Source organism: Triplophysa dalaica, chromosome 7, assembly GCF_015846415.1.
Source record: "Triplophysa dalaica isolate WHDGS20190420 chromosome 7, ASM1584641v1, whole genome shotgun sequence".
NCBI lineage: Eukaryota > Metazoa > Chordata > Actinopteri > Cypriniformes > Nemacheilidae > Triplophysa > Triplophysa dalaica.
In genome coordinates this window covers 9,229,814-9,253,761 of record NC_079548.1, presented here as the reverse complement: position 1 = coordinate 9,253,761, position 23,948 = coordinate 9,229,814, and the positions used below count along the sequence as shown (strand labels likewise).

Below are 23,948 nucleotides of genomic sequence, written 5' to 3'. Positions count from 1 at the left end.
ATTGACTTCGGGAAAGATGTGGACCTTGTTTTTTAATAGCCTTTTGTGTGGTTGTCTGTTTTCTTTATTTTCTGTTTTTGTTATGCATTGATGCCAACCTTCCCCAAACCATTACGCCTGTCCAAATCTGATTACTGTATTGTGTATTTTGACTGATGGTGTTGTTATGAGATCTAACAATATTGTCTTTGAATTCCTGCTAGCAAACCAGCAAAAGATATGTGTCTTTTTCTTGTATCGTAATGACATTGACTCTATTCTCTCGTGTTTTGATATGTAAATTCACATAATATTATTGCTTGTGTTAAAATACTGAGGCACTATTACGATGCGTAATAAAACTTACTGACACATCACATGCTTGTGTGATGCAACCAAGCAAAATAAAACTTCTCTAAAGCAAACAGAATACATCTGTCATCCATTGATGGATTCCACATCATCTGCTGCAAAGTCCAATCTGTTGTACATAATCTTTCAAATCTTTTCAAACATTACTTTTTTCATAAATGCAAAGCCTACCAGGCTTAAAACTATGTACCTAATAGCATTTGCAATATGCCAAGCCAACTCACATATTTGTTTAGTATATGTGTACTAAATTCTCCTGGCAAAATTCTTTTTACATGGCAGCTATTCAAAAGTATAAATATTCAATGATATACTATAGTGGATTTATTTTGGGAATGTACATGTACGCAAAGTTAATAAAAAGAGAGTATAGTAGGCCTAAGTAAAATAAAGTAGGTCAAAGTTATCTGTGTCTGCTGCTCTTAAAGTTAGCTCTTAGTTAGTTCATAGTTATTTAGACCTTTATGGTGTATGGGCATATATTGTATGGTGTCTAACTTCTGCAAATATTTTAAGTTATTCTAGTTTACAATACGACTCCTGTGGTTTGTGTTAAACACTAGGTGTTGTAATTGCAGTGTATGAGCACAGCCGATTCAGTTTTTCTCATGTGCTCAAACATTCCATGGCGTGGTTTTGTGATGAGTGTGCATGAAATACGTGAGAAATGGGTTGCTAAGCTAGTCCTTGGCAAGATACAAAAGAGATTACACAGCTCTTCCAACTCCAAAGACATAAACAATACTGAAGAAGTACAAACTGTCCAGTCAGTGTGTCAACACAAGTGTTTTTCTGTTTGAGCACATTCCGAGTGCTTAATCCTTATTATCTTTTTATTAATAAAATTAGTTTTATTTTTTAATCATATTCATATTTTCCTTTTAGGTTTTTCTCATACTGTTTCGCCTTGCACTCATTTCTTGGCACTCAAATCCATATCATGTGAGAGTAAAGTGTTCTGTAGAGCAAATATTTACAAAGTTCTTATGTGGGCCAAACTGTGCTTTCAGCTATGACAACACAGTCTTTCTTTTTTTCAGTCTTTCAGTTTTGTTTATCACACTGTTCTCTAAGATCATCTGTTGAAAATTAACTTTACGTTATCTCATCACTCATGTTCTTAGAACATATTAAAGTTCAGGTCAGATAAATTTGTTATTATTTCTGTCTGAATTACCTATTTGTTTCAGGTTAATATTTCTTTAACAGGTGCTCATTCCCCCACACCAGCAAGAGAACTAAGCACCACCTTTATGAAAAAACATAATGGTTTTACTACAAATAAAAAGAATCCCTGGTTACTTCAGTTAAACCGTGGTAATCACAAATGATGGTAATACAAATGGTAATCAATAGGCTATGTCATGAATCATAGACACACTTCTATTATTCAGTACAATAAAACTATGGTTAATTTTCGTAGGGCTAACAAAATACATATTTAGGCTACTATTGTGATGATTATGACCACACGATCCTATCTTTTGTGGTTAAATATACCCTTAATGTCATAAGTGAAAAAATATTAAACTAACTAATACATTTTGGCATCGAATCACATCTGCATCACTTTATTTGTTTGTGTTTATCTTGTTAAACTGCGTTAACGAGTGTAGCAAGGCTTGTAAACACGCTCCTTACCACGAAGTTCTTTGAGTCGTGCCTAAAATCAAAATCGCGTTTAAGTTTGTCCTTTTGAAGTTTCCGTACGATGGCTAGCAGATAGGCTAACCAAACATAGCAAAACGAAAACAATACCTAGAATTTTCTAACAACGGCGAAAAATAGTACATACATATTTTGTTGTAATCAGTGTACAAAAATAGGGGACTATTTGAACGTTATCGACGAACAGTGTGGTTAAAGGTGAGATTCAAGGTTCTCGTGGTTAAATCCGCGCGTGGAGGCTGTTCAATGAGTGATTTCTGGTTTATGTCACTTTAATAATAATTTAACGTTACTTTATTTGGATTTTAGATGCATCATTTTTATTTACATTGTTCATGTATTATACGTCCCAAGCATAAACCCCAGACACAAATTGTTGGAATTGCATATATTTTTTCGGTTTAACGTTACTATAACGTTAATATTTGTTGTTGTCGTCACAGGCACAATGGCTTTAGTATCAGCAGACACAAAAATCGCAGAGTTACTCAATGAGCTACATCAACTCATAAAGCAAACTCAGGTGATCACTCTCTTTGGGTTATATGAAATGGGAAACATACACTATATATACTTTTGTGGCCCATATCTGTGTAAATTACCCTGTTATACCCTTATCTCTCAAAAACAGGAGGAGCGGTCAAGAAGCGAACACAATCTTCTCAACATCCAGAAGACACATGAAAGGATGCAGACAGAAAATAAGAGTAAGACATTGTTCAATGTTATGTGCTCTTCAATGAGCATTTTAAAATGATATAAAGCATGCTATTGTTTAATGTGTGTCATATTCATGTTATTCCTTATGTCTCCAAAATTGGAGCTCTTTCATCTCAGATTTTTAATCTAATATTTTTGTTGTATGTTATGTTTACTTTTAACTACCTCCACAGCATCTCCATACTATCGGACAAAACTAAGGGGTCTTTACACTACTGCTAAAGCAGATGCTGAGGCTGAATGCAGGTATGTTTATTTGAATGTTGTAGCATATAGTGATGTATCACTTTAACTGCAAAGGTGCGTTTTCTTATACCCAAGATGTTTTTTGATTTTTTTACATTTCAGCCATTTACCATAAGGAACAGATAAACTGCTTTTAAATAGCCCCATCTTGTGGCAGTTTTGCCTCAGGCTCAAATGCATCAAATTCCCAAAGAAAACTAACGGACTGACAGGTGTGGTTTCTTATTGAAAATATTGACTAATAGAATTTATCTGCATTCCTCCCTCAGTATACTTCGACGGGCGCTTGACAAGATTGCAGAAATCAAATCCCTTTTGGAAGAAAGGCGAATTGGTAAGTCTTGGGTGCCATAAATGTGGATGTGGATGATTTTAGAAGCCAACTATTTACTCCACCCTTTCTGCAGCTGCCAGGATGGCGGGAGTGTACAGTGATACCGACCCCCCAAGAAAGACCATGCGCAGAGGCGTCCTGATGACCCTGTTGCAGCAGTCAGCTATGACCCTGCCTCTCTGGATAGGCAAACCTGGAGAGAGGTACTTTTTCTGTCTAGAGTTTTCTTGATTTTCTGTTACACTATATTAAACATCTCAAATTCATGTTTCACAATTCTTGCATCTCTTGCTCTTTCAGTCCTCCACCACTGTGTGGTGCTATACCAGCAAACAGTGACTATGTGGCGAAGCAGGGGGACAAGGTGGCGGCCCGTGTGAAGGCCGTGGATGGTGATGAGCAGTGGATTCTGGCGGAAGTGGTCAGCTACAACCACTCCACGAACAAGTAATATATCAGTTGATTTCAGCCAGAGGCCACTGGCTCACTTTAAATTAGATTGCGTGGTGGTATAAAAATGTTTTGTCAAATTGCATGGCAATAAATATTTGACGATGATGTCAATCGTTTTCAATCAGGTATGAAGTGGATGACATTGATGAAGAGGGTAAAGAGTAAGTATATTTTCCTCTTCTAAAAGTAAAACTGATATATCATAGATAAATCCATAACCTTAGCATTATTTAAAGTTATGACAAAAATATGATTATGATACTTGTATCCAGGAGGCACACACTGAGTCGGAGGAGAATTATACCTCTTCCACAGTGGAAAGCAAACCCCGAGACTGACCCAGAGGCCCTGTTCAGTAAAGATCAGCTGGTGCTGGCCCTCTATCCACAAACCACATGCTTTTACAGAGCCTTGATCCATACGCCACCACACCGGGTGAGAGACACAAGCCAGAAAAGCAAGGATTGAAGTGTAGTATAGAGGGTTTCCATTGACTTCACTTTCCCGTGTGAACACCCCTTTGAGTCCGAGGACAAATTCTATTGAGTGGTAAAACATGCAGCAACATGGCACAAACAAAAAACCGGGACTATAACGCAATTATTTGCTGAAATTAAAGCTTTTGGACTCAACGGTGATCCTTACGACTTACAAAGGAACCAGGTGTCATTGGACACTATATTGCACGGAATTGAGTTTCCCAATAGTGTAAGCAGCCATTTTCCTGAGATTTTGCCACTCAATGGAGCGTGTTTCGGAGTGTTCACGTGGAAAAGTGACCTGTTATACCATTATACTTCAATATGATCGATTTTATGCCTAAAAACGTATGTTCATCCCAAACATCACTCCTGTATGTGCTTGTTAAACAGTTTGTAAATGTGCATTTCTTAACCCTAAGAAAATGGTGATTGAATTAATATTTGTTATTAGTACAAAAACACACAAGAAATTATAAGATGGTCTGTTTATATAAGTATATAGGTATTTCCCCCATAGATATACAAATGTCACTTTCTTTGCAGCCCCAGGATGACTACTCCGTGCTGTTTGAAGATACATCTTATGCCGATGGCTATTCTCCACCTCTCAACGTTGCCCAACGATATGTAGTAGCCTGCAAAGAGAACAAAAAGAAGTGAAAGAGACACAAAATGGAAACCATTAAAACCTAAAAAATAATACAATATGGGACATTGTTTGCAAAGAAACTAATTGGTAAAGTGAACTGCATGGTCATTGTGATTGTGGGCTCAAATGTGAATTAAGAGCGTCCAGTCTTTGTTTTGTCGTACTTTTTGTGTATATTTCCCCGTTACCATGTACATAGTGTTGGTATGTTTTATACTGCATTGTTTTGTATGATGTTCACGTGAAGCATGGAACCTCGCTGCAGGTGAAATGTGCTCAAAATAAAACCCTCATTTGAATGAAAGTTACACAAATCTTTTGTTTTATTTGAAGACCAATAATAACATCTACAAGTGTGGTTCATTTTAAATGGTAGTTAGGATCGTTATGACGTGTTAATTTGCTTCTGCATAATAATTTTGTAAACATGTTTGGTGTTCAAATTGATCAAAATCATTATTTATAGCATTATCGTTTAAAAGCGCTTGTTATTGTTTTGAAATCAAATCTCCACAGGCTGAATGCGACCTACGTTCAATGACGTCACTCCGTGCGCGCCCATGAGGATGAGCGCGCGGAAGCGGATCATGGCTGAACGGGTGAGATGTCCCTACTGTTCTTTAGAACAAGTTTAAAGAGTTCTTCTGGTCCGCGTTGGTTGTTAACTTCAATACACATACGAATGGTGATCGTTAGAAAACACCACAAAACATCTTCATTTTGTCACGCTGTAACAAACAGCAACGTGTTAATAAATTGGTGATTATTCTCGTTATTAGCATTGCCTGTAGTTAACGTTACCGTTTGTTTCGCACTTAACGTTACCCTCCCATCTGTCTTCATTTTGAAAACATGTTTGACAGATTTAAATGCGTAGTAAATCTTCAACTTATTTGTCCATTTCATTATCCGGTTTATGTCTGTGAGCGCGTGCACCTATTAGTAACGTACAGTTAGGCATCTACAGACTGAACATTGGATAAAAGGAAATATTTGATTCCAGATTAGGGCCTGTCCCAATGTCAGAGTTTCACTACACTTTTATTATGTCAAAAGAATTCACGATAACGATTTTATTGTGATATACTTCAGTTAACACGTAGTGCTTATTCAAGTTCATCTTAATTGGTTTTATTTTGTGTCTCATTTTTGACCAAAAACTCTGATACGAGTGTAGGTACGCAGAGAGAGAGAGAGTTTGTACCCACAGTGAATCTTAAGGATAAACATAAATGGGAGCTGAATTATTTCCAATATCATTATATACATGGGTGGTGTAAACACAATAATGACTAACATGGTTTTGATATCGCGTTTATTGTCGATCAATACCGGTGTTCTGTGACTCCTATTCCAGATATCAGATAGTGATGAGGATGCTCCTGTATGGGATCATCCGAAACAACGTCCCAAACGCAGACGCATGATCGACCCCTCATCTATCACAACAGTACCTGTTTACTCCAACAAGGTGGGTTAAATGAAACCACCATATCTCCTTCAAGTCCATAAGACCACAAATAGACTTATGGTAAATCACATGTCTATTATGCTTCAGGTTAACAGTTCCTTAAATCTGAAGTCAGTAACCTTCCAACAAACCAGTCTCACAGGTAATGCAATTGTGCTAATATAAGTACGTAATTTATAATCTGAACTTCATGTAGACACTGCTTCTTTTTAAGTAAGTTTTTTTTTTCCAATAGACCCTTTATAAATATATATATTTCAACACCTCTGTAGGTTCAATCTAATGTCACTTTTACTTTTTTCTTAAATTGCTAGAGGAAGAAAAAGGTGGTCCTCTTTGGTCTCCTTCCCCATCCCAAACAGAGAAACAGTCAACCAGCATTCATCTGAGTGACTCGGAGGAGGAGCCACAACAGACTAACGCTCAGTAAGGAACTGGGCTGGGTTTCCCGAAACCTTCGTATCACTACGTAGTTCGTAAAGGGGTCATATGACACGACTAAAATGAATATTATCACGCAATGTGTATTCACGATTTAAGGTTAAAAAACGCTGTATTTTCCACATACCGTGCACTTTTGTATCTCTTCTTTGCCCCGACTCTCTTATAACTTAATATTGATGTAGCTTTAAGAATTTCGGGAAACCCAGCCCTGGACTGATTTTGGCTAAACACAGAATATAAAAAGTCTATTGTTAATAACCTTACTTGAAAGAGTACCATTTTAATTTTCAGTCATTTTTAAATAAATATACATTTTTCAAAAATTGTGTCCTTTTGCTCTAACTTTATTGTATGCTTTATCAACCCATCAAGTTCTCTAATCAAAATGTGTCTTATAACAGGCTGTCAAAAATAATTGATTGTATGTATTACCATTTTTGCTTCTATTTTCTGTTATATTATATCTTAAGATGTATCTAAACTTCCTCATCTTCAGGGAATTTCTTCGCTCCTCCTCTCCACCCCCTCCACCATGCAGTCCACCAGTCAAACAGAGCACACAAGCAAACCGAAAAATCAAGTAAGTGTCATCATCCCATGTCATTTTAGCATGACTTTTCTCATGGTACTGTTGTGTTTGAATGCTTTCAGGCCAAACAATAATATATGCTGTCAAGGAGCATAAGAAATGATCAATATTAGAAGTAATAAAATTAACAAACAAGGGTTTGACGTTTTGTCTTCTGTGCTGTTTTCTAGAGAAATCAACAGAAAATTGGATGCTATTGGCTCTCTTGTGTGTCTTTCACCTGGGTATCAAGAACCTGTTGTTGAATATAGAAACTCCCCTTCTCCCCTAAATGACTATGATGAAGATGATGAGATCATCATCGTTTCTGACACCAAACGCAAACGCCCCCTGAGAAATGAGGACCGAGACGTGGCACGAGAAATTTCACTAAAATTCCGTTGCCGAACAGAATTGCACAAAATCCCAATACTTTCTGTAAGTGGAGTTAGCATAATTCTTGTGTTTTTTTCTTACTTGGACTATATATAGAAGCGTATTCAAGCTTCCTGACAGATGAGTGTTCTTACAGTTATGTGATTTTCAATTGCAGACAGCTCCTTTGAGTAAAGCTGCGGAACAGCTGTCCATTAAACTTAATGTTCTCCCAAGCCAAATTTTGTTATTAAGGAAAGATGTTGAACTTCCGGTTCACTCCTCAGTCAGTGAGCTGGGACTTGGCATAGCTGACATCATAGGTAATAAAAAATCTCTTCAGATTGAAGGTTTTTTAACTGTCTAAGTGAATTCATGTCATTTCTTTTATACTTCATATAACTTTTCTGATCACCCTTTATCTCTGCTGTCTTTTCCAGACTGTGTAGTAACAGAGAATAAACAAGAAGTGAGAAAAGAATGTGATGTCATTTCCGTACGACTTCAAGGCAAAGAGAAAGGATCTGCACAGGAGTATTCAGTGAAAAAGGTACGTATGTCACTCTAAAAACATGTTGGTCCTTTTTTTTTAATGGAGATTTTTATGAAACTTACTTATTGTATTTTTTATTGAAGACTGCTCCTCTAGGATCTATCCTGTCTCAGTATGTCTCTGGTTTGGGTGCCAGTGCTAGGTGCAAGGTTAAATTCCTCTTTGATGGGTCAAGGGTCACACATAATCAGACTCCAGCTGAGCTGGACATGGAGGATGGTGATGTCATTGAAGTTTGGGCTTAACTGTTAGTATTGTTTGGTGTACTACCATGACCATGTTCTATATGTAATGTTATATTTGTAAATGTCTAAGAGAATGGTTTTTGTGGTTCACAAGGATTTTGGAGGTCAGACCGTCTTATCGCCCATGCTTAAAAACATACCACAGAAATGTTTTTTAGGTTACAAGGACATTACATAAATTTGACATCCTTTTGTGAAAGTAAATTTGTGACATTTTTACATTGTTTACATAAACCAGATTTATTTAAGATTTTTTTGGAATGTACCTCATTGTTGATATAAAATATTGACATGATTGAAAGAAATCTAATAAATTGAGTTTTTTAACATGGCACTTAATTTACTGTCTATGACCTAAATGGGGATTTAAATCCCAGCTGTAAGTCTTCATTCATATGAACTGTTGTTATCTCACACTATTGATCAGCTCAAACTATTAATCACTGCTTTACCAATAGGTCATGCTGATAAAGCACTACTGATTGATCAATAAAATAGAAAAAGCCAACTAAAGGTTTAGATTCACTGCTGGTTTTGTTAGAATATTTTGTCATTGCTTGATGAAATAACTTAATAAACTATAAATACCAAATCAGTTGTAGACCATCCAAATTACACCATTGTCCCAGTCACAAATATAGAAATAAATTGCAATGTCGAAATAATTTTTGGTTACGTGTTAAACGTTTTTTCTTCATTTTCTTTCAATTTTATTTTAGCAGCGATTAATTATACTTAAAAAATATTGAGACAACCACACAGTGCGATGTGTTGACTTGCGTCAGAGTGGGTATCACATGACTGAACAGCGGAAGTACTGCGTCATACCAATATGGCGTCGTGCTGAGTTTGTTAGTCGGCAACAAAACTGAGTCGTTCCGCTGCACAGTTCGTTTTTTAGAGCCCTTCACCGAAATCCGAAGATGTCCACACAGGAGGTAAGGTGAAAATAACACCCTGAAAGGTTTCGGCAATTCAGAGGGATCCTAACAGCTTCCGGGGGAACAACTTTGAGGGCGCGTCTGACTCCGCGTTGGATTTTCCAGGTAAACAACAACGTTACGCACTTATACACAAACCTTACGCTTACAAAACAACGCATTTCACGTGGCGACAGTTTATATCGCTTTATTTACCAGTTACGGCTTTGCAGGTCTAAATTATCTGGAATGTTGTTCCTTGGTTTTCTTGTTTCTTTACTTTTCTAAGTGTTGTGGAAATACTGTGAGTGTTTTAAACAAATGTCACACTGGTTTTCCTTTCAAAAGATAGAGCAGACACTTTAGAAACGAACTTTGTGTTTTGTTTACTTGAAACAGTGTCAATGGCTTATTGCAAAACGTAGTTTCATGTCTCTACATAGACTAGTATTGGTCAACAGCAGTCATCGCACGATCAGTGATCAGTCAGCAGAAATAAATTGGCTTTAGTTGTATTCAGCTGAAACTCTTATCTAAGTAAAAACGCAGATTGCACAAAGTGGATAAAGGTTATTCTGTCAAAATAGGTTTAGAGAATTTCATTCATTGGTTGATGTAAACACACCTTAACAAATGCCCAGATTTTCATGTGTGTTAATAAGACATGCACAACTTTTTATAAACATAACAAGATTATTACTCTGAGCCTTTCCCCAGTCACTGTATTCACATGACATTGTGGATAGAATCACTTATATCACATGCTTGGTGCCTGTTCCTACTTCCTTCTTTGTGTGTCTGCCTTTTGCACGAAAAATGCACACCTGGTGAATTAGATTGGATTAGAAGCCCACTTCATGCATTCTGTCCCGGGGAGTCAGCTTTAGGTTACTACACTAGAACAAAGCATGCTGTGCCAGAATTAACAGTCTGATTTGCCTGTAAAAGGATAGTCTTACTCACACGGAAGTTGGATCCTTATGTTTCATCATAAATGTAATCAGTAGTTTGTATTTAGTGAATAGTGTCACACAGTGCTTTTGTTTTGCCTCTGGGATGGGTGCATGTTTCTGACAGGCCGATCCAACTATATTTTGATGTATAATTTGTATCTTTATATGCATTCTTAATTCCAAAACATTTTGCTTTTGTTGTTTGAAAGATTTGTCCTTTGCTTTATTATTCCTCTTCGTCTTCCTCCTCCCGCAGCAGTGATGGTAGATGCATCCGCGGACACCACGCCCTTCTTCTCAGATGATAATGAGGAGGAGGGACCTACAAATAATGGGGTGGTGCCATCTCCGGAAGAGGAGGAGTCTGCTAGTGGGGTGTCAGATAGGAGAGCTATACTGACTGTGGCTGTACTCTGTTTTGTCAACCTGCTGAACTATATGGACAGATTCACTGTAGCAGGTAACCGGTGCCATCAATGTTTTATAGCATTCAATTCAAAGAGTTGGCAGTGATACTGAAACGAACATCACTGGCGTGTCACCAAAAAAAAGACAAAGACTTATATTAAAATGGATTTATATACTGCTTTTTTACAATGTTGCATTCTTTCAAAACAGCTTCAAAGGAGAACAAAGAAATCGCCAACTAAAAATAAATTTGTAACATGCGTAACATTCCATATGGATTGAATAAACTGTTAATAAACTGTTGTTGTTGTTTTCTGCAGTAAATATACTACATAATGACATGAATCGTAGAAAAGAATAATAAAGTTGTGATATCTTCTGTAACAGGTGTTCTTACAGATATTGAGCATTTCTTCAACATTAGTGATGGAAAATCAGGGCTGCTTCAGACAGGTGAGGATTCTTTTCTATGTGTGGGATTCGTACTTGTTATGAAAATATAAAAAAAAGTTTTTCTTTTTTCATGACTCTTTCTCTTCATCCTCAGTTTTCATCTGCAGTTACATGTTCCTAGCTCCTCTGTTCGGTTACCTCGGGGACAGGTATAATAGGAAAGTGATCATGTGTGTCGGTATTTTCTTCTGGTCTCTAGTGACACTGGCCAGCTCCTACGTCAGCAAGGATGTAAGTCCTGCACTAACCCCTAAAAGGGATTCTTCAGCCAAAAATTTTAATTCTGTCACCATTTACTCACCTTCAAGTTGTATACATTTCTTTGTTCTGATGAACACAGAGAAAAAAGATGTTTGGAAGAATGCTTTTATCCAGACGGATTTTGCCACCCATTGACTACCATAGTAGGAAAAGAACCAATGGTATTCAAAAGTGCCCCTGAACTGTTTTGCTGTCCTACATTCTTCAAAACGTCTTCTTTCGTGGAAAAAAAAAAACGATAAAGTATTTTTTCCTACAATGGGAGTCAATGGGGGGCCCTCATCTGTTTGGTTATTGCATTCTTCCAACTATCTTTTTTTCTGTGATCATCAGAACACATAAATGAATACAGATTAGGAACAATTCGAAGGTGAGAAAATGATGACAGAATTTTCATCTTTGAGTGAAGTATCCTTTTATGACGAAATACTTATTATATTTACTCCAAAAAATTAACCTTTTAATTCAAACACCATTTGACTTAAATATTTTTTTACACATCTGTATAGTAGTTTCTAGTAAATGAATCCTTTATTGAAGATGTGTTTTAAAGAGTTAAAGTGTGACTTACAATAATAAAATAAACTTGTTTTTCAGTATTTCTGGGCCTTGCTGTTGACTCGGGGACTGGTGGGTGTGGGGGAGGCCAGTTATTCCACAATCGCTCCCACCATCATCGCTGATCTGTTCGTCAAGGAGAAGAGGACCAACATGCTGTCAATATTTTACTTCGCCATTCCTGTAGGCAGGTGGGACTACAAACACAAACAAAACACCTTTATAAGGCATTGCTTCTACAAGGACTTTTCACATTGATTTTCATAAACGATTTAGCGAGACGTCATACTATTGGATATCATTACCTAGCTCATTTTATGTAGGTCTATGTTGTTGAAAGGTGCATACATCATTGTTAAAAGTTGATTACTCTGTAAAGAAAGAGGATGGGATTAATTAGAATAGTATTCTCATAAACAAAAGCTTTCCTGTAGCTCAGTGGTAAGAGCATTACATTAACAACACAAGGTTGTGGGTTCGATCCCAGGGGATTGCACATAACTATGTAATAATGTATAGGATAATGCAATGTAAGTCGCTTTGGATAAAAGCGTCTGCCAAATGTGTAAATGTAATGTAACATCTGCTGCTTTCTTCCTTCAGTGGTATGGGTTATATAGTGGGTTCAAAGGTGGTCACGGTGGCAAAAGACTGGCACTGGGCTCTTCGGGTATGTCTTCAGCACCAGATTTCTCACCCATTAATTTATATATCTTACATCATACATTTTTTATAATGCTTTTTTGTTTTGACCACTGAATCTTTTGAAATCTGATCTCTGTCTTTTGATTTGTGTTGCTCTTTTTTTAGGTGACCCCTGGTCTGGGCCTGCTGGCAGTGATCCTGTTGATGTTTGTGGTTAAGGAACCAAAGCGTGGGGCGATCGAAGCTCATCCAGAGCACGTGCTGCACAGAACGACCTGGTTGGAAGACATGAAAGCACTCTGCAGGAAGTGAGTCATCAAGAGCTCACGTTGCATTTTGAAGCATCATATATAAGTCATGCCCTTTGCCTTCGCTTCTAAGCAGGGAAGTTTTTTATATCTGATATTGTTGTTGGAACAAGTTTTTTTTTTCAGCAGATTGTTGGGCAGTCATTTCGTCATTGTTTTGTTAACTACTGCCATGGCTACTGTTAAGTATTATCCAAATAAAATAAATAGACTTGTAACCTATAATAACAAGTTGGATATTTATAACAGGTATATGGGGGATTGAATTAATTATGGGGATTTGCATATCACGTAAGATCACTGAGCAGTTTATCTTGTGATTAGTTGAATTGGCTAAATGTTGCTTCTATCCTTTCTCTACCTAAATATCCACCTCTTTCTGTCTTTTTAGCCCAAGTTTTCTTCTGTCCACATTTGGCTTCACAGCTGTAGCCTTTGTGACAGGATCTTTAGCCCTGTGGGCCCCTGCATTTTTATTCAGAGCGGCTGTTTTCACTGGAGAGAAACAGCCTTGTCTGAAGGAACCCTGTGACAACACTGACAGGTAGTCCCCCAACTATCAAACGGACACAAACTTGATCTTTAAAGGTCCAGTGTGTAATTTTTTTGGAGGATATATTGACAGAAATGTTTTATTATATACATAACTATGTTTTCAGAGGTGTATAAAGACCATGCATCAGGGCTAGTCAACTGGCGGCCCAAGAGCAACATAAATCAAAAGACAGAGATCAGATTCGCTGGCGGCGAATGAGTTAATAAGACTTTCACTAATTCAACCAAATATCTTCATAAATATCCTATTGAAAACACAATGCCACCCACATCTTGGAAGTTCTGGAGGTTGAGTAAATTACAGGAATTAAATTTTTGGGAAAACTATAACGCATTAAGGAATATAAAATACAATTAAAAAGAAAATATCTCTTTTAATTAAATATAATGAAAGGGCATAATGGATTCAATATTTGTGTGCATGTTTTAATATAAGACCTATAAGTAACTGCAGCTATTTATACTTTTGGAATCTGGCCCTCAAAGAAAAGTAGTTTGAAGACCCTTGCCTTACATAATGAAGCGTTATGTTTTTATTACCTTAGAATGAGCTATTTCTATCTACATACGCCTTTGTTCCCCTTACATGGAATTCACCATGTTGTTTCTATGGTAGCCCTAAACAGATAAACTGCTCTACAGTGCGCGTTTCATAAATACATTATCTCCTTCGGCAAAAAAGTGAAAACGTGACGTTATCTTAGTTCTGTTTCTACCACTGTAGTGTTTCGAAAGGGAGGGGTGGAGACAGTCATTGGTTGCAATTCGCAACCTCACCACTAGATGCCACTAAATTTCATTAACTGGACCTATAAAGACTTTTTTCGCTCTATTTTGTTCAACTTATCATACAGTCTACATATAACGCAGTATTAATTAATAGTCTTGTACTCTCCTGTAGCCTGATATTTGGAGGCCTCACAGTCGTGTCTGGTATCCTGGGTGTGGCGAGTGGTGTGCAGGTCAGCAAGAAACTCAGGATTAAAACACCACGCGCTGATCCGCTGGTCTGCGCGGCAGCACTCCTCCTCGCAGCTCCTTTTCTTTATCTGTCTGTCATGTTTGCTCAGGCTAGCACAGTTGCCACATATGTAAGTCCTATTCTTTATCCAAATCTGTGCATGTGACCTATCCAGTCACCATCATTTATCTTATCTAAGTTAGTCTTAACCAGTTATTTTTCCCGGAAATGTTTGCAGTTTTTACTGATACCGCAGCAATATTCAAGTGGTTGGATGTAGGTCTATTTTTATGCTGACTGAGTGGTTTTGGACTCCGTTGATGACTAAATGCATGAATATGCGTGTTTGTTTTCTCAAGGTTTTCATTTTCCTGGGCGAGACGTTCTTGTGTATGAACTGGGCCATAGTTGCAGACATTCTGTTGGTGGGTTTGCTTTTCCGTTAAACTGCTATTTAGAAATATAGAGCTTACAGATCACATTTGTATACAGACCACATGTTTTTTGATAATAGCAAATCAAACGGCTCAGCCATTGTCTGAGTATGTGTCACATTTTCATGGTTTCCCACACTTTTCAGTATGTAGTGATCCCCACACGGCGCTCCACGGCAGAGGCATTTCAGATCGTCCTCTCACACCTGCTTGGTGATGCTATCAGCCCTTACCTCATAGGAGTGGTACGTCTATCTCACTCTCTAACTCTCTCACACACACACACACATACACACACATAGATGTTTTAAAGAGGTTGTTCATCAAGATAGTGATTAACAAGTTGTCCTTGTTTCTTACATAGGTGTCAGACTCAATGAAAACGTCACACTCGTACATGTGGGATTTCCGTTCTCTTCAGATGTCACTCCTGTTGTGCTCCTTTGTGGCAGTAGGGGGCGGAGCTTTCTTTCTGGCTACTGCCCTCTACATCGAAAAAGACCGACATCTGGCTGAGAATTATGTGCCCTCTGGTAAGTGATGACATAACAGTCGGCTGTAAGATTAGAGTTTTGGTAAATTATTGATGACCCCTCTACACAGGGTATGATTTCTGGGAAGTCTGGTTTGCTATTATGTCAATGTATTTCAGTTGAAAGAGTTGAAGGAATTGATTTAATTCTACATTAGTAATCTTGCTCTCGCAAAAAAAGTTGTTTTGTCAATTGATATCTATTCTTTGTTTTTCGAGGGATATCGACTATTTCGAATATTTCAATATTTCAAGGAGTAGCACAAATTCTGTCCTTATATGTAAATTTTGATCTTGGCCCTAACTAGCAAATTGAAAATAAACAATACTCCACACTGTGAGGAATATAAGGATAAGTGTTTATAATCGAATGTTCATGTTCATGTTCTGATTTTATCATGTAGGGCCACGTTGACATGGAAGTCTATTATACTGATGTGTGTCTTATTTTTTCAGATGATGCACCAATTGTTGTTCCAAAGAGAGGCAGGTCCACTAAAGTCACCGTGTCAAGCGTTTTAATTTGAGAAGACAAAAGAATTGGAATGGTTCGCAAGACGGGGACCAGCAGTGTGATTGGTCCATCCCCAGCCAATCCTGCAGCAGTGTCAGACAAATAGTCACTGATTGGACAATCCCCACAATAGGGGAATTTTATAGTAATTTATTATGGTCTGTTTTTTGTTTATATCACTAACATCAAACCAGTATCAAAAATGTTTGAATGTCTTTGAAGTTTTGCTTTTCGCTCATTGCAAGTCGAAAGGCACATTGGATACGTATGTTGGTGACATGGACAAGGGTAATATTTTGTTTTGCCTTTAATTGAGATGCAGTCGTGTTTTAGATTTCAAACCCTGTGAATTGTAGATCGGGTCTGAATGGATTTTTCAGATTGCTGTCTGGGGGATCAGAGGTCAGTGAGACAGATCATCCCTCATAACAAGTGATATAAACTGAAAACCAAAGCACTGTCAACATAATATAGCATTTTATCCACCAGACTATGACTGAAAACAAGCAGAATCAGACTTAAGCAATGTACTGAGGCCTGTCTATGATCTGCCCTTGCTTTTATTTTATTCTTTCATGCAACATTTCGTTTTTTATGGTGTTTTAGGATGGAAACAAAAAACAAACACTAATCCTGTCTATTCACGATTCAAATATTGGAATTATTCTTGTTTTATTATTTTATTTCATATTGTTACATTACATGTTTGTTGCAATTGCCTGGCTCCTGGCATGTCTTAAGAATATGCTGTTTTAACGGTCTCTAAACTTTTAGGATTTTAACTGAAGGCAGGCTCTTGTGCGTTCCTGTGTTTTTTCGTTATCAGATTTATTTACCAAAGGCAGTACATTGAGCTAATTCACAAGGTATTGCTTGCTAATCCTTTTTACTTTTTTTAATATTAAATGACAAATTTGATCTCCTTTGTGTCGTTTGTCGTTTTGTCTTGTCCATGTTTTACACTTTCTTATCCTTTTGTACTTTTCCTAGTCTCACAGGGCTCATCCTAATAATATTAAGTCTTTTACTTTCTCTGCTTTGCTTCTCTGGCTTGTTTTCGTTCACACTCTCTCTCTCTTTCTGCAGTGGCACAAATGTAGATCAGAAGGTTTTCAGTTGCTGTGGTTTTCCTGTTTGTAGGTGGGATATAGAGATGCAAAAGTTGTTTGTTAAATGTGCTCAGAAAATGTCTCGTGAAGGAATTACAAACTTGAATCGAAACGATCGTTCTTTGTATGGTGGAACATTGGTTGGATGTTGTTTCGCTCGTGTGAGAATATACTTTACCTGTATCATTCCTGTAATTTTGCTTGTTTGTGTAGGCAACAAAAACACCACAAAATGCCATGAGAGTGGGTGCAAGATTGAGTAATTATGAGTCACTGTCTGCAATCATGTAGCTCAGAGTTAAGGCAATTAAAAAGCAATTTTTCATTAAGTTTAATAGAGTACTTTTTTATTTTTCAAGTTATTAATTTCAATTTGTTGAGAAACATGCATCAATTATGGCATTTGTTGACTTTTTATTTTTTTTAAGGATTGATTATTGTTTAGCACAAGATCTAGACACCATAAAAGTGTTTGTTTAAATGTATAACATTCTCTGGCTAACCTGGGTTAATGTTTCTTTTAGTGACATTTTTGCATTTTTGCCTTTAGATGACAAATCAAATGAAAACAAATATCCAAGGTGACAGAAAAGACATGAAAGGTAGATAAAGAGGGTGGTGAAATGAACAGCGGAGCAGGAACTTAGAGAGCAAAAAATAAGAAAAAAAGATGCTGAGTGGTGCAGGTGACGGAGCGGCGCTTTAAGTCAGCCTATGAGAGTTGAGATAGCAAGTGCAGCAATAGGAGAAACCCAAAAGTAGAGTTCTTTGCGGCAAAGGCCCTGTAGATGAGGACACATCTTAACGGCTCACACAAAACAGTGAAATTTAAGGTTTAGATTACTTAAGCAGATATGAACATATTACAAAGCTGAATATTGGGATTGCTGAAATTTGGCTCAGGGACTAGTGAGGAGGGTGGACTGGACCCAAGAAGGGGCAAGCTGTGTAGGTGTAAGAATTAAAAAACATGATGGCACACTCAGTGTGAGCTGTGAGTTAGGTGTGAGTTTACACTGCAGCGTATGTGTGAACTGGTCTCCAGTGTGGTTCCAGATTTCTGCTGAGCAGAAACGTGTGGTGTCTTGAAGACTTGTGTGCTGCTACTTATAGGGTAAGTAAAATTTTTAAATCTATTTGGTGTAAAGTAAATCAGTGGGATATGTTGCATGTAGAGTTTTTTTATATGATGCGTATACACCCTTAAAAGGTTCTTCGATGAAGAATCTTTTTGCTCCATAAAGAACCTTTTACATCTGAAGAACTTTTCGGTTTCATAAAAGGCTCTTTGTGGCAAAAAAGGATTATACAATTCTTAAGATTTTAAAAAAGTAAGAGAAAGACGGTTTTCACTAAAGAACAAAAAATGGTTCTTCTATGGTATGACCGTAAAGAGCTATCTAAGCACCTTTATTTTTAAGATTGTACAGTAGTGTATAAGGTTACAAGTAAATCTTTAGTTCAAGACATTAATGTCTTCCTAACCTTCAGAGATAAATAGGCCTTTATATAAAACAATCCTCCATATTCTGTCTTTCTTAATTATTAAGCCCAAACCTTTCTTTCCATGCTTTGCATTTTTATGCGTTAGTAACCTTTGTTAAACATTTTAATCTTGGTTTGTTGCTAGGTTTCTTCCTCATCTTTTTAAACGTCTTGTGTAACTAATTTGTAATTCATTAAATTATTTATTGACAACTGTAGGCTACATATTGTGAAAAGTAGAAATAAATCGCACTGAACTGTCCTGTTAACGCAAAATAAATGTGTTAATGCAGGTTTATGTAGAAATTTTGTTTACTGGCCAGGACTAGCTGACTTGAATGTTACTGTTGCGCTTATTAATATTATGACAATAGTTTGATTTAGATCGTAGGGTCAAAATGTCTTGTAATGTCACACCACAAATTACACCTCAAAACACTTTACCAGGCCAATTACCACTTACATCATTTCTGCCTTTGACACCACCAGCATCTTTTCTCAATGAAGCAAACTGTATAAAACATAGTGTGATTACATATGAGTTCAGATTCACAACTCTCTAAATCCATCAGATGACTTTTCGTTTAATGAGCATTTTTCATCAGGATTACTTTCAGAAATACTACAGATATTTCAGACCAGGCAGAATGTGGAATTTAGCAGGTTTTAAAGCTAAATAATTTGAGGAACGTATACATTCACTCAAAATTTAATCTAATTTTTGATGGAGGTAAGAGGGTTTTGCATCTGAACTCATCATACGTAAAACATTTCACATTTTATATATTGAAGTAGCCTTATGTTTTGATAGAATAATCCCCACAATTGTCTGTTATGAGCTCATGATTCGACCTTTTAATTTAAGATTGCCATTATGTACATCTTAGGGTGTTCAAGACTATATTCATTGAATTTAGACTCATTTTTTTGAGGAATTGAAAGAAAATATTGGTAGAACCGCCAGCACTAGAACGTGACAGGAGAATAATGGAAGCCCAAGCCTCTCGTAATCTGTCGTCTTTCTCATCTAACTGCAAAATACAGGAAATCCGTTTCCTGGCAGTAAATGCAACCACAGACATTCACACACACGCACGCACACACACACACACACACACACAAGATGTGTACCAAACTTGCAAAGTGGATGTGAAATCTCAAGAATTGAGAATCTGGTAAATAAAAATAGGAAAAACTAAAACTTAATTTAAGAAGTGCAATGGCTCAAAGTATTCAAAATGTCGGAGAGCAGAAGATATGTGTGTGTATTACCGCAAAAATCACCAAAAGGTTTATGATGAAGTTCGCAGTGAAGTGTCAGTGTTTCCAAAAAGACACCCAAGTACACCACAAGGCATAAAGTCATACATTTTCTAAGGATTAGGCTAACAAGATGTTCAGGTATTATCACTAGAAAAAGATCTTAGATAATCATTTCTCTTCAATTAAGTCAGGAGGCCTAGGAGTTCCGTGAGACAAAGTTGTTGGGAAAGCTACAACCGAGTGTAGCAAAAAGTGGTTTAGTTTTGCTTTATTGTCAAAGATTGAGATTTTATAGAGCTCCACAAGAAGGTTCACCAAAGACCAGCAGCCTCAGCTAACCATCTCACACATCTATACATTTTTAATTTGTGAATTTTTAATAAATTAATTTGTAAAATGTACAAATATTAAATATAACCGACTTCACTGAACAGCACATGATTTTTTCATATTTTATACATATGTGACAGGCTAGACTTTTTGAAGCATGAAACTGAAAAATGACTAATACATTTATTAATGGGATGTTCTTGCTTTCTTCAGTTATGGACTCAATTGCATTGTTAACTGTGGTAGGCGTGGCTGTCCTCCTGTCAATCATCTTAGTTTCCAGCTTTTGCATCGACTGCTGGTGGAGAAAACAACCAAGTAAGACAAAGGGTCAGAGTTTTTGTCTCATCTAAGCTGCATGATAAAATAAGTTTGAAGGTTTATTTCCAATTAAAATAAAAAACTAAAAGAGAATGATATCCCAATACCAATGCTTCGCATGTGCACCATGACTGGAATAATTTAAGTTTTATATTACAGTCTCCATCCCTCAAAGGACCAGTGAGGACCCAGACTACAACCCAAAGTAAGCAATACTATTCTTACATTTTAATTACCAATCAAAGAGCCAGCAAGAGTATAAAAGTGTATGTAAAAAAACCTCAGTGTAATGTTGTCTTTGTCTCTGTCTCTCTCTCTCTTTATACAGTGCCGGTTTTGTGGTTCGGCATCCCCAGTCTACATGTAAAAAGAATTTTCATCTCTTTTAACACACTGTGAAAAATATTATCTCAACTTGAAATGTCTGGTATATGTACGCCTTGAATCAAGTAAGGTTAAAAATTGTTCTCTCTCATCAGATGCACCCCATCCAGACCATCACAGAATCACAACCATACCTTACCAACTACCCAAGTGAGTTCTGATCTCTTCACAAACACACAGATATACATGCAGACTTGATTATGTTTTGTGTTAATAATCACTTTCTCTCAGTTCTCCATCAATGACAGCAGTGAAGGCCCCCTCGTGTCCTCCCTCTGAGAGTGAGTTTCACAAACTTAACTTTAAGACAATATAATAATAAACAAACTGTAATGTCAAAAAACATCACATTATTTACATTAGTATTTATGATCACAGAATATTAAATGTAAGTCATTGTTTAATCACCCATACATCATTAAGCCCATCTTCTTTTTTTTCGTTTCAAAAGCTGGGAGTCAAGCCAGCTACGTTAACCAACATGGTGAGAAGAGAATTTTTGTGAATCACCAACTACCAATTAAATGATACATTTAATGTATATTATTATTTTGGTTTGAGTAATTTACAAGTGCAGCAGTGATTTGTGTGTGGTAAATAATTGTGATATAATACTTGATTTAGACTGTGAAGATGAGCCATACCTTCAGCCCCCAGATGAGTCTGATAACAATTACATGTAAGAGCAAATCTGTCTGATACAAAATCAGTTCCTCAAAACAAACACAAACATTTAACCAATGGTGGTGTTTGATCTCATTTACCATAGACACCCACCTGAAAACATATGGAGCACATTAAACAAGTCTATTCTCTTTTCCTCAGAATTGTGATTGCAGATTCCCCGAACAGAACCAGCAGAGCATCATCTCATAGCTCAGGTCAGACCGGGAACATTTAAAGCCTTCACAATAGTATAAAACAGAATTTGAAGTGTCTAATTATTATTCTCACCCTACTAAATACGTTTGCATACATTTACCATGATAATCCCATCTCACCAAACACACCAAAGTTACAATTGTTACAATAATACGGTTACATTCACACAAACAAGCAGGTTTTTTTTAAGTTCTAACACTGCTTTAAGGATCTGGATCACCTTTTGTGTTTCTAAAATGATGTGATTATGTCGTTGTTTTCACTTTGTAGGAGAAAATTACATTAACGTAGAAAACGAAGACGCGATCAAATCTTCATGTGACACACGTGCCGAGTGCAATGACTCGGACTCAGACTGCCCTGATTATGAAAATCTCAAAGACAACCTCCACATCGGAAACCAAACCCCTGGTAAATTTGAAATCAAATGAAACACTACACATGCTATAATTCTATTTAGGTTTATGTTTGTCTTCATTGTGAATAATTCGTTTTAAATATATACAAAACAAGACTACGCGACGATGCGCAAACAAATCGGCGTACGTAAGTTACCGCGAGAGTTTGCGGTGCTTTGATTTCATACGCCGGTCGGTCTGCGCAGAGACGTTAAAGAGTTACGACACTCCAGAGCCATTGGTGAGAGAGTCGCGTCTTCTTCGGTGACTCCAATGGAACAAGTTTTTTCACAGTTCCCGAAAGCTACCAGTAACGTATGGAGCTGCGACTAAACGGACCAACTGAGGAAAACTTCTAGTCAACTTTAAAGACGAAAGCCTTTATAAATAAAACATGAAAGAAATAAAGCATTTAAAGAGAAAGCATAGCTTCCTGGAATTATCCGAAGGCTCCATGAATCACGTGATACGGGCTCTCAATAGTTCCCGGAATTTACTAGTTACGCGTGGAGTTGCGACTAAACAAACAATGTTTAACCCATTTAAAGACGAATGCCAATTTATTAATAAAAAATGAAAGAAATAAAGCATTTAAAGAGAAAACATAATTTCCTGGCACACCTGAAGCATCCGTAAATCACGTGACGCTACAGCGTTTGGTACTTCTGTTGGCAGATCTCTCTCTCTCTCTCTCTCTCACTCACTCTCTCACTCACTCGCTCTACGACACTCGATCTTGCCACCGTATAGATACGTGTTTTTTTTGGAGCTTTCAATAGTTGCAAACAAATCTGTGTTGTCAACCTGTTTGAATGGATTTTTTGCGGGATACAACAGCAACTATATTTGCATACATTTTGCTTAATATATTAGAACATTTTGTACATTGAATACTACGTTGTCTACATTTATAGGCAGCAGCATTTTGTCTGCAGAGTAAAATGAACATAAGATCTATAGATACAAGATCTATACATACAAGATCTATGGGTATAAGAAATTTCCGCTAACTCGCATTCCATTCTTTCAACGTACGTCCATGCGAGTGTCGTAACTCTGTTTCAATGACTCTGGGTCTGCACAGCGCCACCGCCACATGAAGTCGGAAGAACCGAATAATTGTTAAAATGATTGAGGATAAAAAATAATACTTTTCGTTCTGTTTATCGACAGCTCAATCCTTTGGCAGCATAAACAGTGATGACCGGGGCAGCTCTGATTATGTCAACACAGACCCTCATGCATCCTAATCAAGGTATAATACTTTCACTGTCTATGCTCTTTAAATGTCTCACACATTGTATCTCATTTCTTAAACCATTTTTCTTCTCTTCAATTGGTTTCTTGGTTAGTGCCATTTACTATTAACCCGAGGAAAACCGGACATCAGAAGCCTAGAAGAACCTCGAGTTTTCAAATGCTCCGGTGTTGGAATTTAGATTGCATGAAGAGCATACAGAATTATATAAAAAACCTCCTAAACCCTTACAACAGATCTGCTGACGATACCTGAGAATGTTTTAAATAGTTTTTCTTTAAAGTATTTTTGCTGTTTACATTGTACTGCATCATGGCTTCAACCTTTAATATGACCTGACCACTTTAATGACTTTTTTTGCTTTTGATTTGCCATGTATTAAAATGCTACTATCTATTTGTTAGGAACTGGGTGAAATAAAGCATGACCAAATCACTTGCTGTCAAACAAGAGTGTG

The 23,948-nt window shown here is 37.0% G+C and overlaps 4 protein-coding genes across 4 annotated transcripts; all 4 read left to right on the top strand.

Moving 5' to 3' along the window:
- Window positions 1-2,050: 2,050 nt before the first annotated feature.
- sgf29 (SAGA complex associated factor 29) lies at window positions 2,051-5,207 on the top strand. Its single transcript, XM_056751912.1, has 10 exons — window positions 2,051-2,217; window positions 2,463-2,542; window positions 2,651-2,726; window positions 2,913-2,985; window positions 3,255-3,319; window positions 3,393-3,522; window positions 3,620-3,766; window positions 3,898-3,933; window positions 4,045-4,207; window positions 4,798-5,207. The coding sequence occupies exons 2-10, from the start codon at window positions 2,468-2,470 to the stop codon at window positions 4,912-4,914; spliced, it is 882 nt and encodes a 293-aa protein (XP_056607890.1). The 5' UTR covers window positions 2,051-2,217; window positions 2,463-2,467; the 3' UTR covers window positions 4,915-5,207.
- A 256-nt stretch (window positions 5,208-5,463) lies between these two features.
- nfatc2ip (nuclear factor of activated T cells 2 interacting protein) lies at window positions 5,464-8,886 on the top strand. The gene is made up of 9 exons (XM_056751898.1): window positions 5,464-5,502; window positions 6,261-6,374; window positions 6,462-6,516; window positions 6,689-6,800; window positions 7,315-7,398; window positions 7,578-7,824; window positions 7,940-8,084; window positions 8,202-8,311; window positions 8,398-8,886. Exons 1-9 carry the CDS (start codon window positions 5,464-5,466, stop codon window positions 8,557-8,559), a joined length of 1,068 nt encoding a protein of 355 aa, XP_056607876.1. The 3' UTR covers window positions 8,560-8,886.
- A 498-nt stretch (window positions 8,887-9,384) lies between these two features.
- On the top strand, window positions 9,385-16,979 carry spns1 (SPNS lysolipid transporter 1, lysophospholipid). The gene is made up of 13 exons (XM_056751881.1): window positions 9,385-9,605; window positions 10,689-10,892; window positions 11,228-11,293; window positions 11,388-11,524; window positions 12,152-12,303; window positions 12,716-12,782; window positions 12,923-13,065; window positions 13,457-13,609; window positions 14,522-14,711; window positions 14,941-15,006; window positions 15,162-15,260; window positions 15,380-15,548; window positions 16,004-16,979. Exons 2-13 carry the CDS (start codon window positions 10,694-10,696, stop codon window positions 16,072-16,074), a joined length of 1,512 nt encoding a protein of 503 aa, XP_056607859.1. The 5' UTR covers window positions 9,385-9,605; window positions 10,689-10,693; the 3' UTR covers window positions 16,075-16,979.
- Window positions 16,980-17,118: 139 nt separating this feature from the next.
- On the top strand, window positions 17,119-23,926 carry lat (linker for activation of T cells). The gene is made up of 12 exons (XM_056751923.1): window positions 17,119-18,284; window positions 20,462-20,566; window positions 20,729-20,774; window positions 20,898-20,932; window positions 21,049-21,103; window positions 21,185-21,234; window positions 21,405-21,437; window positions 21,578-21,632; window positions 21,779-21,834; window positions 22,106-22,246; window positions 23,407-23,488; window positions 23,586-23,926. Exons 2-11 carry the CDS (start codon window positions 20,464-20,466, stop codon window positions 23,481-23,483), a joined length of 651 nt encoding a protein of 216 aa, XP_056607901.1. The 5' UTR covers window positions 17,119-18,284; window positions 20,462-20,463; the 3' UTR covers window positions 23,484-23,488; window positions 23,586-23,926.
- Window positions 23,927-23,948: the final 22 nt, after the last annotated feature.